This window comes from Crocuta crocuta, unplaced genomic scaffold, assembly GCF_008692635.1.
Source record: "Crocuta crocuta isolate KB4526 unplaced genomic scaffold, BGI_CrCroc_1.0 scaffold1318, whole genome shotgun sequence".
NCBI lineage: Eukaryota > Metazoa > Chordata > Mammalia > Carnivora > Hyaenidae > Crocuta > Crocuta crocuta.
Genome location: NW_027533110.1, coordinates 32,602 through 54,629, shown reverse-complemented (window position 1 = coordinate 54,629; position 22,028 = coordinate 32,602). Strand labels below are relative to the sequence as shown.

The following is a 22,028-nucleotide window of genomic DNA, read 5'->3' as shown; positions in this document are numbered from 1 at the left end:
AGCCTCCTTGCTGCTCCTCCGAGCACCTTGCCGACGGCCCCACAGCAAGACCGGCTCGGCCGCCGCCTCTTCCTCACGGCCCGCAAGAACTGCTCACCTGTACTCAGAGGCTTTTTATTGCCTAAACAAAGCTCAATTGTTTGTTACCCACGGAATAATATATTTTCAAAACAGTTCTTAAACTCTAATTTAGTTTTTAAATTAAAAACTGGAGTCGATAAGGAAAAGAAAAACGAGCATAATCTTACTGGAGTCTGTGCGTTCATGTACCTCTGCAGCTTCTTTCTCATTTCCTTTTCATCGAATTTGGCACTGCGCTTCACATAGATCCCTCCATGCTGCCACATGGGAAAAATTGGGGGGGGGGGAGGGTATTTAGTATTAAAATATCCAATGGCCCAAAAGGTAACTTTACTTCCCAAAAGTATAAAATTACATCTAGGAATTAAACTATTCTTAATACACTGAAATATTACCATGTAATAAACATTCAGCAGAAAATTCCCCTATGTTCCAACATAACTGAAATAAAAACNGGGAAAAATGGGGGGGGGGGGGAGGGTATTTAGTATTAAAATATCCAATGGCCCAAAAGGTAACTTTACTTCCCAAAAGTATAAAATTACATCTAGGAATTAAACTATTCTTAATACACTGAAATATTACCATGTAATAAACATTCAGCAGAAAATTCCCCTATGTTCCAACATAACTGAAATAAAAACTACATGCTACAGAGTACTAGAAAATAGAGGAACATATATTTTTGTTGGCAAAAATGCTTTCTCAAAAATACATTTTTTAAATAAAAAACTCGATCAGTAAGACAGTTCTTAGCTTTCGATTTTTTCAATGACGCACAATCACTAAAAGTGTCCACGAAACGTCAATAGTCATGATCTTTTGGGAATTTTTATAAATGTTCATTTACCTTTGAGAGACAGACAGAGCGCGAGCAGGGGAGGGGTGGAGAAAGGGAGACACAGAATCTGAAGCAGGCTCCAGGCTCAAAGTTAGCTGTCAGCACAGAGCCCGATGCAGGGCTCGAACCCACAGATTGCGAGATCATGACCTGAGCCCAAGTGGGACGCCTAACTGACTCAGCCACCCACGTGCCCAGATCTTTAGGGATTTTTAAAACCGACCCAGCTACAGATGTCTATGTAGCACTGCTATGAGCACAAACTGTGTTCCTCCAAAATTTGCATGTTGAAGCCCTAACCCCCAAAGTGATGTTATGTGGAGTGGGGCATTTAAGAAAGTAACCAGGTTGATGAGGTCCTATGGGTAAGTCCCCGGGACTGTGCCTTATCTGAGGAGATCAGGGCACGACAGGTACGTGTACAGGAAGACACAGTGCAGCCAACTCCAAGCCAAGAAGAGAGGCGGCAGGAAAACGCAATCCTGACGACACGTGAATCGGGAACCCCCAGCCTCGAGGGCCATGCGGCGGAAATGTCTGTCATTTGAGACAGTCTGTGGTACTGTGTCGGGGCAGCCCTGGCCGACGGACACAGGCACTTTCACGCACATGAAGGTAACTTACTTAAGCTCGGTAAGTGTACCATGTATTTCATCAAAACTTTTTATCGAGCCACCATATTATTTGTACTCGCTTGTGCTAATTTGAACTGATCTGTAAAATAAGCCTGCTGGCTGAACTGGGCTGTTGTAACCCAGAAGAACGGGAAACACACGGGAAGAAGCAAGGAAGGGAAGACCTAAAGCGGGGAGGCGGTGGGGTGGCCTTCCAGGCAGCAACTGGTTGGCCCACGTGCAGCAGAAAACCCTCAGGTGCTCCGCAGAATGCCCATCGCTGTCTGTCCAGACAGGACTGATGGGAACACACTCCCTCTTTACCAATTCATTCGAATTAAAAGCCACAGGATGCATATACCACGAGTAAAATTTCCCCGAGGTGGGAGAGACCTTATGTCTATTCTTCAGATATGTGTTTAACTTGCTTATTAAAGTCTGTTTTATTTCAAAAATAACTGGGCTCTTTCCCAGGTATTTGGAAACTACAAAAGGTATCTTCCCTTAAGGAACTTAAAAATTATTGGTGCAGTAAAACATATATACAAGAATGATAACAGGAGAATCTGAGGAGTGTAATAATAAAGACAGCCTAAGACAAAAGCAGGGCGGAGGAAACGTCCAGGCGCAGGAAGGGTTTCATGATAGCATCCAAACTGGGCCTCGGAGGCAGAGAGCATCTTCCTCAAACTAAAGGGACAGCCTGAAGGAGGACAGGGAGGGGGAAACCAATTCAGGCTAGAAAAGCAAGGTGGGTTCCAGAGAAATAGGTCAGGGTGGACTGTGAATGCCCTGCGGGGGGGGGAGCTAGGACCTAACACAGCTGAGAAGCACACATTTTTGAGCAGGTAAGTCTCTTGACCAAAGTTAAGGCTTGAGAAGTAAACATCATTTATTAAATATTTGGAAAGTATCATTTATTAAATATTTATTATGTATCTGACACTCATGCTAAGCACTTTGCATATACAGCTCCTGTTTTTTAATATCTTACAGATCGTGATTAATTTTTACTATTAGTTTAAGGTAATCATCTTCCAAATTCTGTGCCTTTAAATTTTCCTAGTTGTTGGATTTTTGTACATTTGTATTTATGCTGTGTAACCACCTGGGTGATCAGGCATGTATATAAATACGCACCATTAAAAATGCCAAATAAAATGACTTCCATTTGGAATAAGTCATTAAACCTAAAAAATAAACAAAACAACCTATACATTTAAGTGCATGTTAGCTTTCCAAATCTACAGTTTTTATAAGCTACGTATATAATGAAAAGAGTATGGAAAAGTTACCTGAGAAAAGTAACACCCGTACAGGGGAAGCCACTTTAACCCATCTTTCAGCACATAGCGTACATGTCCCAGCGCATTCTGCCTGATGGCCAAAATATCAGCAATAATCCAGTCAACTGCAAAGACACAACCCAATTAGTGCATAAATGACCCATTTGTAAATTGCGGCATTCCCTTCACAGAAACGGAAAGAGCGTCTTCACAAGATTATACTAGGAATACACTTTCAAAATATGATTAGAACTCTAAAATTACTTTGTAACAAATGCAGACATTTAAAAATTACAAATTCCAGTTTTTTGTTTTCTTTGTTGGTGTTTTTTTCCCTGCATTTCTTGAAAGGCTTTTTATTTCAGAGATAAAATGCAAAGAAGTCACAAATCACCACAAGTGACACAAACGTGGTGTGAACGAGGAATAAAGCTCCTCTAATTCTTAGTCTAAAAAACAGGACAAAGTTCGAAGGAAATGGTTAAGCGCAACTAAGTACTGTATATGTGTTTGTACGTGAACAACAAAAGCCAAGGACACTGTATCCGACTGATGGATTTCAGGACACAATCCTAGGCTGTAATGTCAGAACGAACACCGGCTGAAGCTCACGGCTGTGCTGGGCAGACGAGTGCTCCTCACAGAACCACAGGACACAGACCCAGGCTGCTAGTAACTCTAATTACACAGGTAAGTCACTACTAAAAGGTCACAAAAATAAAAATAAGAAGATACGAGTGTGATGGACAAAACTTCTGGGAAGAGAGAAGAAATTCCCAACAGGACTAGCCCTTGCCGAAGCAATGAGCCAGAACCCGGGCAAGCGTGTGCAGAAGATGGTAAACAGGACACGGTGTGAAGGGTCAGGGGAAGTGAAGCGAAGGGGGCAAAGAGTAGAAAGTCTTGAAGCCCAGAAGATTCGGCTTGGGAAGCAAAGGGCTACAAAGTACCCCGTCTCTTTGAGAAGAATGAAAACTGAACCAGAGGATGGGATGTTTGAAAAAAACAAATTGGTAAGAATCTCTCAAAAATAGAGAGTCCTACTACCACAAGTGTAACCAGGGCCTCAGGAGCCAGGACGACAGGACTGAATTAGAGGGGAAAATGTTAAAATAAAATCTAGAGCAAATAAAAGCCTGGGAAGTAAAGGAGTTAGCGTTAGTTTAAACCAAAAACGATAGATACCCAGAACCCAGATAGGTAACCAGAGAGGCTACCCCGAACACTTCGCAACTGGAACTCCAAAAATTATTCTTGTGGAAAAACATTTTATCATTATAAACCTCTTTTTAATCTTTTTTCTCATTCACAAGTTCTTTCTCGAGGATTTAAGTTACAATTACATGCATGAATTCTATTACAGCTCTCCTTGGTCCCTCTGAGCAAGGACCCCTAGAAGCCACGTCCAGCATGTAACTTCCTATGGAGGCCAACTCTCAATCCCCTTCCTTCCCACTAAAATCACCTAAAGAATACCGATAAACACCTCTCTTTCTAATTATGTCCTGGAAACCAGGATCCAGCTTGTTATAACGGTACTTAGTGTAAATAAACTCTGGGAACTAAATGTATGGTTCCAAGGCTGTAATACCTCCTGGGATGTATTTGGGATTCTAAATCAAAGGCTAAAAACAAGATAGGGTATCTTTTCCTGGAACAATTACTTTTTTAAGTGTGGATTTTCCTAACACATTTTTATATTGAAATAACCATGCTATACACGGCCGAGATCGCATCTCCCGAGAACTCCGAAGACGGAGTGTGAAATGGTCACGTCGGTATTAGCTCTCCTAGGCTAGGACTTTAAACTTCTGCAAATTTTAGTGGAAAAGCTTAAGACCTAACTGACGTAGTCAAAACATACACACTTTGCGCATCAATTTTTGCTACTCGATGACCTTTACTTTTCCTGTTTATTCTCAACTCGGTTTCTGAGAGGGTTTCTAGATAGCAATGGAGTTACTGAAAGTGGAGACGGTAACAGGGACCTTTACAGTTAACGATTCACATGTTGTGTTCTGGCATGAATACACTCATGAAGACATCAAGAAATGTGGCTATGTAGGAATTCCTCAACAGTGATCCAGCCAAGGCAGTGTCATCGTTCCCATGAATTTGTTACAGAGGAGAGGGCAGTGAGGAGGGACACCTAGAAGAGTCAGGCTTTCCTCACCTATGTTATGTAACAACACGTCCAAGGTCACAGAGACACCGGGCAGAAGCACCTGTGTGTTCAGCACATCGCTCACTCGTTAGCCGCTGCTGCCATCATCATCATCATCATCATCATCATCATCNCCCCCATGACCCAGGCAGGCTGGGAAACCAGGGGCTGGCCTATGTAAATCGCCCAAGAACCTGAGCAGGAGACATCGCCCACCCACTACGGGCAAGGCTAAGAAGCTGGGTCATGTGCGTGCCGTCACATGAGCTGGTGCAGAACAGCCTATGAGCAACGGTCTGACCACAAACCCAAGCCTTCTTATGATCATCTACTCACCACATGTGTGGTCAGTCAAGACAAATGTCACCTNGCCGCCCGGCTGCGCAGCTGCCTCAAAACTCCGGCCGACCCTCGTCCCGCAAAAACAGAGCACATCATCAATGAGTGAAATGGAGAAAACTGCACTTCAACCCGTTCGCCCTCCTCTTCCTCGCCTAGGGCAGGGGTGGTGATCAAAGCAACAAAATCACAAAGAGACACAGTTGACAGGAAGACGATAAAGAGCCGGCCGGCAGATGTGATCCCTGTTAGGGCACAGCCCCCGTCACGTGGTGGGGCTCTGCGCTCCCAGGTCCCGTCCTTTTTAAAGCAATAAAAACGGCCTTCAGCGAGCGCGCATCAGAAGTGGTTACAGGTTTGATAAAAACAAGTGGGATTTTCGTTGGACTGAAATATCTGTAGAACTAAAAAGTGCCTTAACCAGTGTCGATTTCTTGGGTTGTGACAGTGTACAGCAGCTACATAACACGTCATCCCTGGGGGAAACTGATTAAGAGGTCGTGGGAGTCCGTAGACTATTCTTGCAACTTGTTGAGAATCTGTAATTATTTCAAAATATGTTTTTTTTAAAAGTGCCTTAAACTATATACTGTACTACAATCAAAGACCAGAGTCTTCTGTGTTTCTTTGGACAGAACAGCAAGCTATAATTAAACCAAAACATTTGACGAGGCAAAAGGAACTACAGATGTTAGAAATTAATACAGTGGTGTCTTTAGGGGAGGGGCAGTCACTTATCAGCACAACCTTTCTGCACCTTAACAGTCAAATATGTACAATGTGTATACACTTGGGCCCAGTTTTACTTCCAGAAACATAACTTACAAAACAAATGCATACATTATTTAAAGAACTATTCAAAGAAACAGAATAAGTGAATGAAAAGGGCTTATTTACACCCATCCGAAGGAGAAAGGTAAGTTTAGGAAAATTCAGTTTCATACTCCTGACTTTCAAAAGAAGTAAAATTGTGAAAATATAAGATCACGATGTAACGTCTACATTGAACATTCATGTTTTAACAGAACACTCCATTTAAAGACATAAAAACATCCCTTTGCAAGCCCATCTACTTTCTGTAGAAAACCTAAATTTCATGCAAATGAAATACAAACCTGTGCTTTGATGATTTGCTAAATATATTATGTTTTCTTTGTTTTTTGGCAAATCTCCATATAGCAGTATCTAAAAGATAAAACAAAAGGAAACATTACTTTAATATTTCAAAACATGTACTACTGTAACAAACCAAACAGAACACTGTCAAAGAATCGACAATGTCACGAATATCTCTATCCATGATTAACAAAAATTAGATTTCTCTTAGGAGCATCAGAGACCATAAATGGCACATGTTTAGAGTAGTTAAGTACAGAGCAGGTTAACGGTCATGAAGTGAAACAGAATGATCGATATCCTCATGAGAAAAGTACAAGCATTGACTGACCGCTTACAATACCTGAAACAATTTTTGTAAGATACGTCTTCAATCTTTTTTTTTAATGTTTTACTTATTATTGAGACAGAGAAACAGAGCATGAGTGGGGGAGGGTCAGAGAGAGAGGGAGACACAGAATCCGAAGCAGGCTCCAGGCTCTGAGCTGTCAGCACAGAGCCTGACGTGGGGCTCAAACTCACGAACCATGAGATCGCAACCTGAGCTGAAGTTGGCCGCTTAACTGATTGAGCCACCCAGGTGCCCCAGATACATCTTCCTTCAAAAAGCCTACTGTGTAGTGGGAGAAACAGCCATGTACACAACTGTAACGAGACGCAATGCAAACTTTATGAAAATATGGTACATTTTATATTAAAGAACTGTCAACTGTGGAGCAGAAGCAAATGTGTGTGATTTCAGCAAATGAGATGAAGGGAGGATGTTCATGAAAAGGTGACGAAGAAATGGAAACGGTAGCTTCTGAGGCCTTGTTGAGGCACCGCTGGCTGCATGGCGGTCAGACCACGGCTACGTGCAGGGCCGGTGAGCTCGAGGAGGGAGACCCACCGAGATCCGAGCCAGAATGGGAAAGACTTCTGAATACCAAACTGAAGATTAAACCTTGATTCTGTAACAGGGAAACATGGTTCATGATTAGGAGTCTCTGGATCTCTGTGAAGAACAGAGAAAGTTCGTTGGGGCTCCTGGCTGGCTCTGTTGGTGGAATGTGTGACTCAATCTCAGAGTCATGAGTTCAAGCCCCGTGCTGGACATGGAGTTTACTTAAGAAAATTAAAAAATAAAAAATAAAGGACTAGAAAGTTCAGGATACAGATGACCTCCAGGAAGGGAGGGGTCCACAGTGGCTTCAACTCTTAGAAGTCATGTGTTATTTCTTAAACTGGATGGTGGGCACATAGGTGTTCATTATAGGAGTTTTTCTATAGTTGCATGTCTTTAGTGTTTCATAATAAATTAAAAATATATTTAACTTCTTTAAGAATTTATTACAAAACATTTAAGACATGCAGAACTACAGAAACACTCATATAATGGACACCTGTGTACCCACCATCCAGTTTAAGAAATAACACATGACTTCTAAGAGTTGAAGCCACTGTGGTATTTTTTTATTCACAGCATTTTTGTTTCTGTACCTTGTGATCATGGATTATGCTAGATTACAAATCAACTAAAGGTTTTTAGGTATCTACACCAATATACTGGAGGCAACATTCTTCATTAATATCTTAACAACAGAAATAGAAAATGACATTAACCCAGAGTCTCTGTAACAAAATGGAAACAGAGGGCACAGAGTTCTGGACGTCAGGGACTCAGACTGAGGTTTCTATGATCCTCCTTAGAAAACTATTCAATGCTATACATGTAATTTATAGTACATATAACCATTTAGATATTTGCTCAATTTTTTATTAATAAAGTCTATCAGTGTCAACAAACAAAACAAAAGCCTAAACCAATAGTTTGATCTCTGTAAGGTTAAAAGGGCATTCTTGCCGGTGAACAGTCCCCATTCTCTCACCAATAAGCCAGAACTGCTTTGAGTCCATTGGGTACAATGCATGGAGTTTCCACTACTGCAGCTTCACAACTGCGGTCTGTTTTTTGGCTCACGGCCCCTGATGGGACTCTGGCATTTAAAGGTCACTACTCTCGGAGACCTGCCTGCCCCCAAGCTGAAGTGGGCACTGGAGCCATCCAAGAGGCTCTCCTTTTCCTGTCGTGCCCTGGGCTTGCTTAATAGACTGCCAGGCTGAAGCCTCAGAAAGCAGGTAACAGACACGTTATTAAAGGTGTTATTTTAGCTTGACTGCAGCAATTCTGGTGTGTGCTGATTAGATGGGGGCCAGCGGCGCAGGCAGTGGAAGAATTCACCTGAGGCAGAGCAAAGGAGATGGAAGTTTCATGCAGACAGTGCAGAAAGCGGGGGCAGGCAGGACAGCAGACGAGAGACTGTCTTCCAGGAGGTGGTGGTGACGGGTTATAGTTACAGGGTGGGGGGAGAAGGACGGGAGCTTATGGAATTTTCCTTATTTTGATAACTGTGCTGGGCCATCACCAGCCCATTGGTTAGTGTCTATGGCCACGTAATGAGCCTCTTCGTGTTCAGCGTGGTGGTCACTCTGGGGCCTTCTGCCTTGCTGGAGTGTCCACTGCTCAAGCCTCTTGCCTAAAAGTGGCCTCTACAGTATCTAGAGAAAGTAGAATACGCAATGAATTTAATTGAGCAAAACAGAGAAAACGTAGTTCTACTGCTACATAACTCAGGAAAAAAAAACCCTAATTCATAGCCACTTAAGGGAATATACATAATACATCATTCATGCTTTTAAAGATTACTCTTCAATATGAATAGTATGTCACTGAAATAAAAGCTATTTCCAAATGAAATGCAAGATGGTACAAAAGAGCTTAAGCCTTTCACAAAACATAATACCTTAAAGTAGATATTTGGATGATTGCCTATTTAAATTTTTTCATTTGTCACTACAAATTGGAATTCAACAGAAATAAGTTAGAAAATAGTCCTTCCTAATTAAAACTTGAAATTATCTAAAAGCAGAGTAAATGAAGTTATGAACCACAAATTTTATTGTAATAGTTACAAATCATTATTAGGTAGTTTGAATAAATGTTACTTAACTGAAGGAAGGAATGCATTAATTACAATGTTAAATATCAAATATATGCAGTTTTCAGGTCCTTCACTTGGTTTATTTACAAGATGTTAAAGAAAAGGCACTGCATTCTAATTTGAAACTGTCAAATTTCTTTCATTCAGTTAAGTGGAAAGTTCGTTTTTCAACTTACTAACATGGAGAGGAAGAAAAAATTTTCATGTTTTAAGAATGCAGAATCTCAAAATATTTAACAGCTATTACTACCTTATTAAGTATGCAATGAGTTAGATAGGCGTAGCGTTCGCTAAATTTAAAAAAAAAGTTGACAAGAATTAACAACATACCCATACGTGTAAACACAAAAGGGCAGGCTGCCCCAAAATAGACCACTTTGGCATAAAGACTATTTCAAGTTCGAAGTAATCAAAACCCAGCAGATGCAGGAAAAGATATCTGTCTCTCTCTCAACAGCCTCAATTGCATTGAAAAGAGCCAGTACCAGGAACTTGCGCTATAAACAGAGACTCCTCTTTACCTAAGAAACTCATTTGCATCAGAGGACAGCCTTTGTTTTTCAATGATTTTCAAATCATCTCCTTTCAGCTTCCTGCTAAAGGCCTCCCCTCTGGATCTGCAGACCCCTCTCCTCTCAGCTCCTGTAAGCTTCCTGTGGCCTCACGGTCCTTGGAATCTCGCCTGTGTGGAGTCCAGTCCATATGCCTATTAAATTTGATTTTCTGCCGGTCATCTATCTCAGGGCAACCTGAGTCTAAGTCCGGCTGGAAGGATCACAGGCCTTCCTCCCCGACAATTCTCCCACGGGCACTCTCTCATTGTCATCATCTCGGATCAGCACATCCCCACCTGCATTTCCCTCCTCTGAAGCTTCCTGCCTGCCTTCTAACCCAGAGCCCGGGATTAGTCACACCCCGTTTTGCACCCGGACAAGCCCCGTTCACTCCTGTGGGGGCATCAGCCCTTGCTGCGTGTGCTGGTCCCTGCCCCTTAGTGTTCGTAAGCTCCTCTCGGCAGGCTCTTCATTTTTCACCCCCAGAGCTCAGCACTCAGATGCTTTTCAGCACAAGTTTACGAATCATTAAGTTGCACTTTTACTTTTCACAAGTAGATAAAACTGTATCTCATTTTCAGCAGTAAAAGTTTCTGGAATAAACACAGTAAAATGCTTTTAATGCACCAGGGACTTTTTAGGCAGCAGTCTGGGAATCTTCGAGTACACGTATTTCAAATCACATGAATCACTGTTTTTGCAGGTAATTTGTTCCTTCAAAATCAGGCATATGAAAAGCATGGCCTTTTTGTTATTCCTAACTCTTTTAGATTTACAATTGTTGGATTTTAGTCTCACCCATTTCTTAAAAGCTCATCTAAGGTCCCTATAGAAAAAAGAACTATTTTTTCTTTTCATTTTATTAATTCATTAGAAGGGGCCAATAAAAATGCTCCTTGAATAATTATCTTCACTGCAACAGACACTCTGGTGACTGTTCTGCTCTCGTCAAACATGCCTGAACAAACCGGCTGTCAGAAGAAGGAGTGGACTTGGGGCGCCTGGGTGGCTCAGTTGGGCATCCGACTTCCGCTCAGGTCATGATCTCACAGCTCGTGAGTTGGAGCCCACGTCAGGCTCTGTGCTGACAGCTCAGAGCCTGGAGCCTGCTTCAGACTCTGTGTCTCCCTCTCTCTCTGCCCCTCTTCCTTTTGCACTCTGTCTCTCTCTCAAAAATAAATATTTAAAAAAATTTTTTTAAAAAGAAGAAGGCTTGGACTGACATGGAGGCTTCTTTCACCTCACCAGGACCGTATCTTCACATTGTTTAATTTTCTCCCATGATATGTAAACAATCTGAAGACTCTCCTGCATCCTGAAAAAAGATAGTGAAATGGAATCTCAAGTACACATATGTTTAACACAGTAGAGTACCCAACTGACAATATCACCAGCGCATGGACAGACGTATAGCATTTTCTTTGTGAAAAAAATAGACTCTTCATTTAGGTCAATAATATCCATTTTCTTTCACCGTGCAAAGTGAATTTTCTTTTAACTTCCTCACTGTCCTTAAGTATAGTCTGTTGAGGGGGATCAGAGTATGCTACTCCAAAATATGCCACTTTGGCATAAGGATTATTCTGAGCCAAAGGCAAGCACACACCCCTTCTGCGCACCCCCCTTTTTTCTGCCTGAGGCATTAACAACTTGTATTTGTGAAGGTGACATTAATACCCACATTCCTAAAGGTGTCTCCTTCTAAAGCGCTAGGAAGACCGGAGACAGCCGGTGAGTCTGCAGAGCAAACCTTACTAAACCACCCGTATCTCTATCATACATTCCCCAGTGACCTACCCACAATTTACCAGCCCTAACGGTCCAAAGCCTTTTTTCTACCTAGTCATGTTTCCACAAGTTACTTGCCCTTTGTTAAAATGACGTATAAACTCACAAGCTGAGTCTATTCACTTCTGTTGGTTTTTAGGTCTTTCTTGTGAGGCACCAATGCATCTAAAAACATTAACATCAGTAAAGTGTGTAGGTCTTTTCTCCTGTTAATGTGGCTTTTGTCAGTTCAATCTGCAGACCTAAGCAAGTGGAGGACAAGTTTTTCTTCGTCTGCACTGCAACACAGTAGTCACTAAGGGCCCAGACTGAAGTATTTGATGTGAATTAACACTTGGATATGAAGGGCACCTGGGTGGCTCAGTCGGTCGGGCATCGGACTCCACTCCAGCTCAGGTCATCATCTCATGGTTCCTCAGTACGCATCCCACAGCAAACAGCCCACTTTGGATCCTCTGTGCTGCCCCTCTCTCTGCACCCCACCTACCCCCCAGTAGTGCTCTCTCTCAAAAATAAACATTAAAAAAAATGACTTGAATTTGAATCCTAGTCTATCACCTTACTATGTGAACTTAGGCAAAAGTACCTTAGCTCTCTCATCTATTTCTTTACAAGTAAAATGATTATAAATAACAACAACCACTCCTCATGTGGTTGTGGTGAAATTATTGAGACTAGTCATGCAATGCCTTGAACATAGTAACTATCCCCCCAAAAGTTAACTGTTATTATTATTACTGTCCAATAATGAACTTTATTCAAAACTGTGTTAAGTGATTAATAAGAGGAAAAAAACTGTCTGATTACACAGAAATGTGTATAAAGAAATGTTTTAGCAAGATTACATATATAATTACACTCTGTTTATAATCATTTAAAGTGAATTTTTAAATGTATTTTTAGGTCAATGGACGACTATATCAACAGTTAACCAGCACCAGATTTCTACCGTAATGCATACAAAAACTATGGTCTTTTTCTGCCCAATCTGAAACAACACTTCACTGAATAGGAAAATTCCAATGCCCCTCAGAACCAAGATCAAAATATAAACCATTTGTCTAATGACCAGTTTGCTAAAATAATGATCATGCAACATGTAAATGGAACCTCACAGATCACAAAGCTTTTTTGTGTGTTCCTCATCTATGTCTCTTGGTATTGTCCTTACCTTCTAGGGTGTGCTTGTCTGAGCATCTACAGTGCACCAGTCATTGCGGGCAGTTTCACATATCATCTCATTTACTCTTCAAAATAAAATGAAAAGAAGTAGTCCATTTAAGGACGAGAGCATGGACTTGAGACACTGACTTACTCAGGTCGACACACCATGGCAGACAACTAGGAATTACACTCAGTTTCTCACACCAAGATCCAAAACTCTTTCGACTGGTACAAAACTATTCTCTGCAAAGATTCCATATACTAGAAGCTTACGTGATTTTTTCAATCTGAATACTACGGAGATAAGAAGCTCTTGAGGAAAAAATAAGACATAAAACCCTTTCCTCAGCGAGCACCTGGGCGGCTCAGTCGGTTAAGCATGGGACTCTTCGTTTCCACTTAGGTCATGACGTCACGGTGGTGGGGCAGAGCCCCGCATCGACTCTGGGCTGACCTGCAGAGCCTGCTTGGGACTCTCCCTCCCCCCTCTGCCCCTTCTGTGTGCTCCCGCTCTCTCTCTCTCAAATAATACACTAAAAAAGTTTCTTCCTCCAGAGATTCAAATCGAGAATGGGAGCACAGCAACCCGCGAGCCGTTAAGCGCTGGCACCCCTCGGCTGGGCCTAACTTCCGGAGTCACCTGCTCATGCACACGTGCTCCCTACATGAAGCAAGTGACCTGACTCACAGGCATGACTCCTCTGTTTCCTCGGCTCTTTATTCACTTCTTTCTTTTATAAATAATTTATCTCATATACACTTTTTTAAAGTGGCTTGCGTGTTACCGGAGAGTAGAGACGACGTTCTCAATCTGAAACCCGAGTGCCCAACATGTGGTTCGCACTTAAGGCCATGTCCCTTTCCAGGTATCACCTACCCCCTCATTTCTTTGTGCTCCTGAAATTCCCACCTGGAGACCAGCCAGAATAAAGCTGTCTTCCAGACACCACTTCCACTTCCACATGCTGCAACACCCTCTCAAACACCCAGAAAACACTTGCTTATTTCAGGTTTTCATTGCTGGCTCCCACAGAGAAAGAGGAAACAAAATCAACCTTAGAGAAGTGCATAGGTTCAAAAGCAGCAAAAAGTACAGGATTTTATTGACAAGTGAGCAAAGGTTTCTCTATGATGCTGGCTGTTCCAGAATGCCCTCTTTTATTATCATTTTTTTTAAGTTTATTTCTTTCTTTTGCAAGAGAGAGAGGGTGGGGGAGGGGTGGGGGAGAGAATCCCAGGCAGGCTCTATGCTGTAAGCAGACTTCCTTGATCCCAGGAACCATGAGATCATGATCAGAACCCAAACCAAGAGTCCAACATTCAGCCGACTGAGCCACCTGGGCGCCCCTGGAACTCCCTCTTTTACAAGGTGTCTGACATTATTCTTTCCCAGTCGTGCTTTCGAGGGTACAGTTCATGCTCCTTCCCCTTTCTCTACTTAAGTTAAAGAATGCAATTAGACTCACTAGACCTGCAGTCCCTGTTAGATCAAAACCTGCCAACCAGTAAGGTCCTTCAAGAGCCCACCCCCACCAGCAGTGAAGTACCTCCACATTTCCCCAGAAACCCACCCAGACCCGTTTCTGGAGTATGCACCCTTTTGTTAAAAGGGAAAATTCAACTCAAGCTATTCTCCTCTTTACTGCCATCTCCAGAAGGTTATAATCTTGTAGGGGGGACAATATAGACATTAAATTTGCTAATGTTATGTTAATATCACGTATGTGATCCTGACACCAGGAGGGGGTGAGGAAAAGCTGGGGCCTGAGTTGGAACAAAGTATACTGAGAAGACTAGTCCAAACGCATATGGCCAAAAACACATCGGGGGGGTGGAGGGCACCCGGGGGGGGCCTGGGGAGGAGGCAGTAGGTGGGCTGTAGGAAAGCCAATGAATGGACAAAACGGATGGCCAGGGCAGATTTTAGATGGCTTTGAACTCCACACTTAGGAATCTTCATTTTCATTCAGTTATCAACTGAGAGCCTCTTTTTCCTAAGCATGCCAGGATCCTTAACTCCTGTTTGGAGTAAAATTCAGAGCAGGTCAGAATAACTGACACAGCCTTCTTGAATAATCCAGGCAGCCATTTCATCGCTGTGTCACAAAGCTGACAAACACCAACACTCCCATTGCAGTATCATCCTCTACTGGAATTGCCGGTCCACACTGTTCCTGCCATGAGTAAATCGCGAGTGGGATCTCGTCTCAACCAACAAAACCACAGCACCTAGAAGAGCATTGTCGGAAAATGGGTCCTGAAGCCAGAGCTACCACACATGAGCTCTCTGCACCTCAGCTCTAATGGGTAAAGGGGAAGAACGGCGCCTACCTTGTAAGGGTGACTGGTCTAGTATAACACAGCACCTGGCACCCAGTCGGCACTCACTAAATGCCAAGTTTCTTAGGAACCCCTTCCTCTCCTTTTTCCTTCACTTCCAATCACAAAGCCCTATCAGGTACCTCGAAAATGGATCTGGGGTTCTTTCCACTCTGCTCATTACTCTGGCCACCATCTCTCGCCTGGATTGCTACAAATCCTCCCAGACCGGCCCTTTTTCAGAGCTCCATGCAAATGTCACTTGCTTGGGCAAGCAAGATTCCCCAGCCCCCTGCCCTTCAACCACTCGCCTAACACTCTCACAGAGCACAGTACGTTTTAATTTTCTTGCGATGACTTGTGTCCCCCACCAGCGGGTGGGCTCCGTGAGGGGAGGGGTCTGGTGTGTGATTTCCCCACTGTATCCCTAGCACCCAGCACAGGCCCTGGAGCAGGGCACACTCCGATTCTGTGTGTAGGAACGAAGGAGGGAGGGAGGGATGGATGGAGGGAGGGATGGNTTATCAGTTACTACTTAGTTTGGGGTTATAATATTTCTTAAACAACCTGTGTTTAAGAAACCAAGTATCAGGGCTCCTGGGTGGCTCAGTTGGTTAAGTGTCCAACTCCGGTTCAGGTCACCATCTCGCGGTCTGTGGGTTTGAGCCCCGCATCGGGCTCTGTGCTGACAGCTCAGAGCCTGGAGCCTGTTTTGGATTCTGTGTCTCCCTCTCTTTCTGCCCCCCACCCCCACCCCCTGCTCACACTCTGTCTCAAAAATAAATAAGCATTAAAAAATTTTTTAATTAAAAAAAGTATAAAAGGAAAAATAACCTTCTAACTCCGTTTAGGAATAGTCAGCCCTCAGTTCATTCAGCTCCACAAATTTAAACAAATTTACAAAAGAGGGAAAGTAAGTTTTATCTTTAGATTCATACCTTCCTTTTCCTCATCCTGACAGCACAGAGGTGGCCCCAGGTCACAGGCATACAGAGTGCTACTATAAACCCCTCCAAGGGCACCTGGGGGGCTCAGTCATTAAGCGTCCAACTTCAGGTCAGGTCATGATCTCATGGTCCGTGAGTTCGAGCACAGTGCAGGTAGGATTCTGTGCTGACAGTGTGGAGCCTGTTTCGGATCATTTGTCCCCCTCTCTGTCTACCCCTCCCCTGCCCGCTCTCTCTCTAAAATAAACAAACACTAAAAAACAAAACAAACAAAAACATCCAAGAAGTGAATTTATTGGGGAAGTCTTCCCACAATTTACATTTAATGAGAAGAAATCTAAAGTTACACAGCAAATTCTTGCATATTTGGGAAAAGTGTGTGTAGGCAGAGGAAACTAACTTTCTCAAAATACTGCATCAGTGTTTGACTGTTTTATTGTATCTGTGATTTAAAATAGAAAAATGAGACATTGAAAGAAATCTTACACCAGTGTAACCTATGATAACTTGCTTGCTTCATGGGGGGGGGCTTTATTTATAGGAAGTATAAAAGCTAGGTTCTAATTACATTTCTCTAAGATTTTCTTAGAAGTCTATTCCCTAGCCAGACTTAAAACGTGTTAGGCTAAAACGCTATTTGATTTAGGCAATGTTTAATCTCCTCTCTGAAAGGCCTGTGTCATTCTTAAACAAGCAAATGCAGAAACACGACCCAATCTGGCTGGCTCCCTTGCACCTCCGCTCAACTGAAGGAAGTAACCGAAGGTCTTTTAAGGTCTTCATGTGGAGGATGAATAAGCAGAGAAAAAGGAAATCAAGGATACAAAACATTTATATCCTCTTTAGAACGACTGATAATTCAAGACTACTCTGCGCAACGTTTTAGCAGAAATGCTGACAGAATCCAGATGTGATAAAAAAGAGAAGGACTCGTAAGGTCCCTTCTCCCATTCTAAACAAACGTGCATTATTCTAACAGACTAGCCACAGGAAAAAAACCAGCTATAAATGGTCCTAGAGACCAGATCTAGAATATGAGAGCCCTGGTTGTTCCTGAGGAACTCGAAATAATGTTGTCATTAAAAGTACGCATTATCAGAGATTTTAAGAGTGTTCTAACTGAACACATTAAAAAAATCAAAATCTTAGACATAAATTCTCCATCTTGCTTCCAGTGTCTTTTGAACTATTTTATATTTGAAGTAGGTCAGTTGAAAAACTAAATTTATTTTATCTCAAAGTCCACATTTTGTTGTTATAATAGATCATGTTAGCATTTGAAGAAGAGATAGGGCCATTAATGTAAAATACTTTAAAGGAAATTCTGAATGTTACAAAATGATTTAAGCAGGAAAAAAATGTGACTGAAATACTGATTAGATGTTGATGAGGAGACATGTATCGTATCTCCAGATATTTTTGTCCCGCCAATATCAACTATCAGTGTTGAGTGCATTCCATGGGAAGGTGGGGAAAGCGTAGAATTTTTTTTTGAAAATGAGATAAGAACTCTGACATTTAGGAAAAAAATACATTAACTTTTAACAGCTTTCAAAGCAACACGTTACGATTTCCCATTACCTGTCGTAACTAGTACACTCACTGTTTATGTGGGAATCTCAACATTTAGGAGGCATCTCAGGATAGAAACCACAGGTTACAGTGATCACATCGCCTTCCGACGCCCAAGTCCTCACCTCACCACTGCCTCTGCCAGTAAGCCCCACTTTCTTTTCAGCTTCCCAAATTTTCCTTGAACTCCAGCTCCAAGAATAGGCAGAACTGAGGTACTGTCGTAGTGGGCTGAATGCCGACCCCATAAAAAGACTGTCCTGTCCATGTCTTATGCCTGTAACCTGGTGAGTGCGATCCTACTTGGGAAAAGGGTCTTTGCATTTGTGGATCTGAGTTGGGGAGCTCACCCTGGATTATCGGGGTGGGCCCTAAACCCACGACAAGTGTCTTTAGAAGAGAAGGCAGAGGGACATCTGAGACAGAAGAAGCGGCGATGAGGTCATGGAGGCAGACTGTGGGCCCACCAGGCCACAAGTCAAGGAATGCCAACGGCCACCAGAATCTGAAGAGCTGACGGAAGGACACTGCCGCAGAGCTTCAGGTCGGAGGGTAAGCCAGCAAACACCCTGATTTCAGACATCTGGCCTCTGGAACTGGGAGAAAAAATTTCTCTTGTTTTAAGTCACGAAATTGGAAGGGATTTGTTATGGCAGCAACAGAAAAGAACATAATTTTTTGAATCGGTGCCCCTCAAAAGGATAAAGAGGTGTGTGCTGATTTTCAGTGAGTCTCAAGTTGAGAGATACATGAAACTTTTAAAATCCTTTTTAATTTTTTTAATGTCTATTTTTTAGAGAGAGAGACAGAGAGAGAGACAGAGCTTGAGCGGGGCAGGGGCAGACACAAAGGGAGACACAGAATCCAAAGCAGGCTCCAGGCTCTGCGCTGCCAGCACAGAGCCTGATGCAGGGCTCGAACCTCTGAACCGCAAGATCATGACCTGAGCTGAAGTCAGATGCTTAACTGACTGAGCCACCCAGGTGCCCCAAAACTTTTAAAACCCTGATTGCTTATTCCAAAGTAAATGGTGAGGGTACGCAGTTGAATCTCAGTACTAGTAAGATTCTAGGAGAACCTAAAAGGATAATGAAGTTATAAATGGTAATTTTAGTAACAGTGATTGAAATGTTCTCCTGTGTCGAAAACGCATGTGAAGGGAGCCTGCGTGGCTCAGTCAGTTGAGCGTCCAACTCCGGATTTTGGCTCGGGTACGATGCCAGGGTCATGGGATCGAGCCCCCGTGTCAGGCTCTGCACTGAGCATACAGCCTGCTTAAGATTCTCCTTCTCCCCCTACACCCTGCTCATGCGCTCTCTCAAAAAAAGTTTTGTTTTTGATGCGTATGAAAATAAAGTAGAAGTATGAAAGAACAGATATTTACCTAAAATCCAAAAGAACATTCAAGTATACCTGCTGGAATAGGCTTACCTGCCAAGCACAAATAATGAATTTTATGGACCTATGTTTCTTCAGCTTAAAAACTTTATGCATAAAAAAATATTGTTACACTACCATGAACCATTTCTTTTTTAACCTAGATTTAAAAAGCATTAAAAGGCCATTTACAAACATTCTAATTTAGGGTCAACATTACTAATTAACAGGTAAATGCAAATGAAAACCACAATGAGATACCACATTACACCTGTAGAATGGCTAGTATCAAAAAGACAATAATAAAGTTTTGGCGAGGATGTGGAGAAAAGGGAACCCTCCGTGTACTGTTGCTGGGAATGTAAACGGAGGCAGTGACTGTGGAAAACAGTATGGAGATTCCTCCCAAAGTTAAAAAGAGAAATAGGATCGGATCCAGTAATTCCACTACTGGGTATTTACTCAAAGAAAACGAAAACACTAATCAAAGATACATGATGCACCCTATGTTTATTCCGGCATTGTTTATAATAGCCAAGATATGGAAGCATTCTGAGACAAATGGATAGAGAAAGATGTGCTACACACATATACACACACTGGAATATTACTCAGCCATAAAAAGGAATAATCCTGCATGGATAGATGCAAAAGGTACTACGCAAAGTGAAATAAATCATATCGAGAAAAACAAACACCATACGGTTTCACTTTATATGCATCACCTAAAAAACAAACACAAAAGAAACAGACCCATAAATACAGAGATCAAACTGCTGATGGCCAGGCGGAAGGGGGTAAGAAAAAAATTCTAATTTAAATATATTTCTACAATGCATATACTTTAATGGTGAACTTCTTTGCATTCAAAAACCTATATCCTCTTAAATTAAATTTTATACAGTGCAGCAATAAGGATCATTTTTGGTCTTTGCAAATTAGAGGTGATAAACAACCAAGGGGGAATAAAGCCCCTTAGCAAAATAAGGAAAACGGCTAAAATTTTAACCAAAACTTTACAATGACAAAGTCACTGATGAAAATTAGTTAAGTAAAAGTAAGAGTCAGGTGACAACCTGGCCTCATAAATATATCCCTTTCCTTGATTATCCTGGATGCTGTCGTTCATGCATTTATAAAAGGATATTTGATGGCCCTCAGGGAGAAGCCAAAGTTTTATTTAGTGTGGGTTCCTTCCTAGAACTTACTGCCCAACAGATTAAATTTTTAAAAACCCATGTGCTGAGAACTCAGCTTAAACCCGGGGCGCCTGGGTGGCTCTGTCAGTTAAACGTCCGACCCTGGGTTTCAGCTCAGGTCACGATCTCGGGGTGGTTCATGAGTTTGAGCCCCGTGTCGGGCTCTGCGCCGACTGCGTGGAGCCTTCCCTGACAGTGGGAGCCTCCTCTACTCTTTCTGTCTCTCTCTCAAAATAAACAAACGTAAAAGAAAAACAAACTTAAACTGGAGGTCCACGCTGAACAAGGTATAAGGTAAGCCACACAATTTAGGAACTCTGAAAGTTTGCAATCATTTTTAAAATGGGAAACTCACTGGTATATTATACATTACACTGCATGGAACATGCTCTATTCTCTGAACAAAAATAAACTAATCCGCCACAGAAAGCACTATTTTTCTAAAGAGGTAAGTGACTTGGTCCTATGTTCCCTCTGTGTCCCAGCCCAGGCCAGCTCTCAAATGAACTGAAATTAAAGATTTAATCATGATAAAGCCAGGCGTTTAAACCAATGTGGCGAAGCGAGAGCACAGGGTGTAAACGACTGACCCAAATTTGTGAAAATTTTAAATGAAGCCCATTTTAAAAGTCAACAGGAAACCATGATCTGAGAGAGAGAGCAAGCTTTCTTTCCTGAGAAGCACTTAGAGACTCGCTGGTTTAAATGTAGGCCCTGGCTTCTCCTACTTCCCTTCCCCCAAACAACCTCCAACTGGGGCAAACTCCCAGTCATCAGGGATCCACAGCAGTGCAACTGCAAACTGAAAATAGTCGCTGGTGGACAGCAGGGTGAAAACAGCTGCTCTGGGGAGAAAAAAAGGCAAAAACACAAAACCAATGCCATGGCATTCCCTCCATCCCGACCCTGACCAAGGGGGAGGGGGTGGAAAGGACGAACTGAATATAAGGAAGAACCAAGAATCAAGCTCTTTTGTTCAGATTGGGAAATAAAAGAAAAATTCCCAACTGTTATTTTTGTAAAAGAGAGTTCAAATAACTACAGTTAAGAGGGTCCTATACATTCCCCCGCCCCCCACAAATTTAAAGATCCAATCTTCACAAAGTAACAGAAGATAGGTCATCAGACAAAAAAAAATCAGCCACACACTGAAGCCTAGTGTAAGTTGGTAAGAATTTTAAATACGCCAGGGCTTCTACAGTAACAAATGTATTAACTTCCTCGTCCGGCCTTCACTCACACTGGGAAAGAACGCAAAAACAAAGTTGTACTTGTTGTCCAAACAGTAACACCGATCTGTTTCAAGACCAGGGCTCCGACTTTGAAAAGCGCCCTGTCGACTTCTAACGTTACCAATGTTCTTAGACCAAACGCCAAAAACTGTCACCCCGCCTGCCCTACTTAAATGTTCATCTGCACCGACCCAGGGCAGGCAGACAGTCACAAAACCCGGGGACAGGGGACGGCTGATGCCACTTGTAGCCGACGAGCAACAGAGCTCCAAGCCCTCCACGATCCTAGCGCTCTTGGGGTGCCTGCAAGGCAGCATGGGGCCAAACCCCGCAAGGAACGTGGGACGGCCCTCGCGGCGGGAGGGCCGGGGGCGGCACGCGTCCCGGGCGCCCGATCTGCCGGGCGGAGCGGAGCGACCCTGAAGTCCCCCGCTGGCGGGGCGGGCCGCGAGGG

General features: G+C 42.7%; 1 protein-coding gene across 1 annotated transcript in view; it reads right to left on the bottom strand.

The window, feature by feature from the left end:
* The window catches only part of AGPAT5 (1-acylglycerol-3-phosphate O-acyltransferase 5), a 52,735-nt gene that overhangs the window by 30,244 nt on the left and 463 nt on the right, over window positions 1-22,028 (bottom strand). The window contains exons 2-6 of the mRNA XM_077746211.1: window positions 17,711-17,732; window positions 11,732-11,745; window positions 6,441-6,510; window positions 2,832-2,947; window positions 249-338 (exon numbers count right to left, since the gene is read on the bottom strand). Of these exons, the coding sequence (XP_077602337.1) occupies window positions 249-338; window positions 2,832-2,947; window positions 6,441-6,510; window positions 11,732-11,745; window positions 17,711-17,732 (312 nt within the window). The remainder of the gene's footprint in view (window positions 1-248; window positions 339-2,831; window positions 2,948-6,440; window positions 6,511-11,731; window positions 11,746-17,710; window positions 17,733-22,028) is intronic.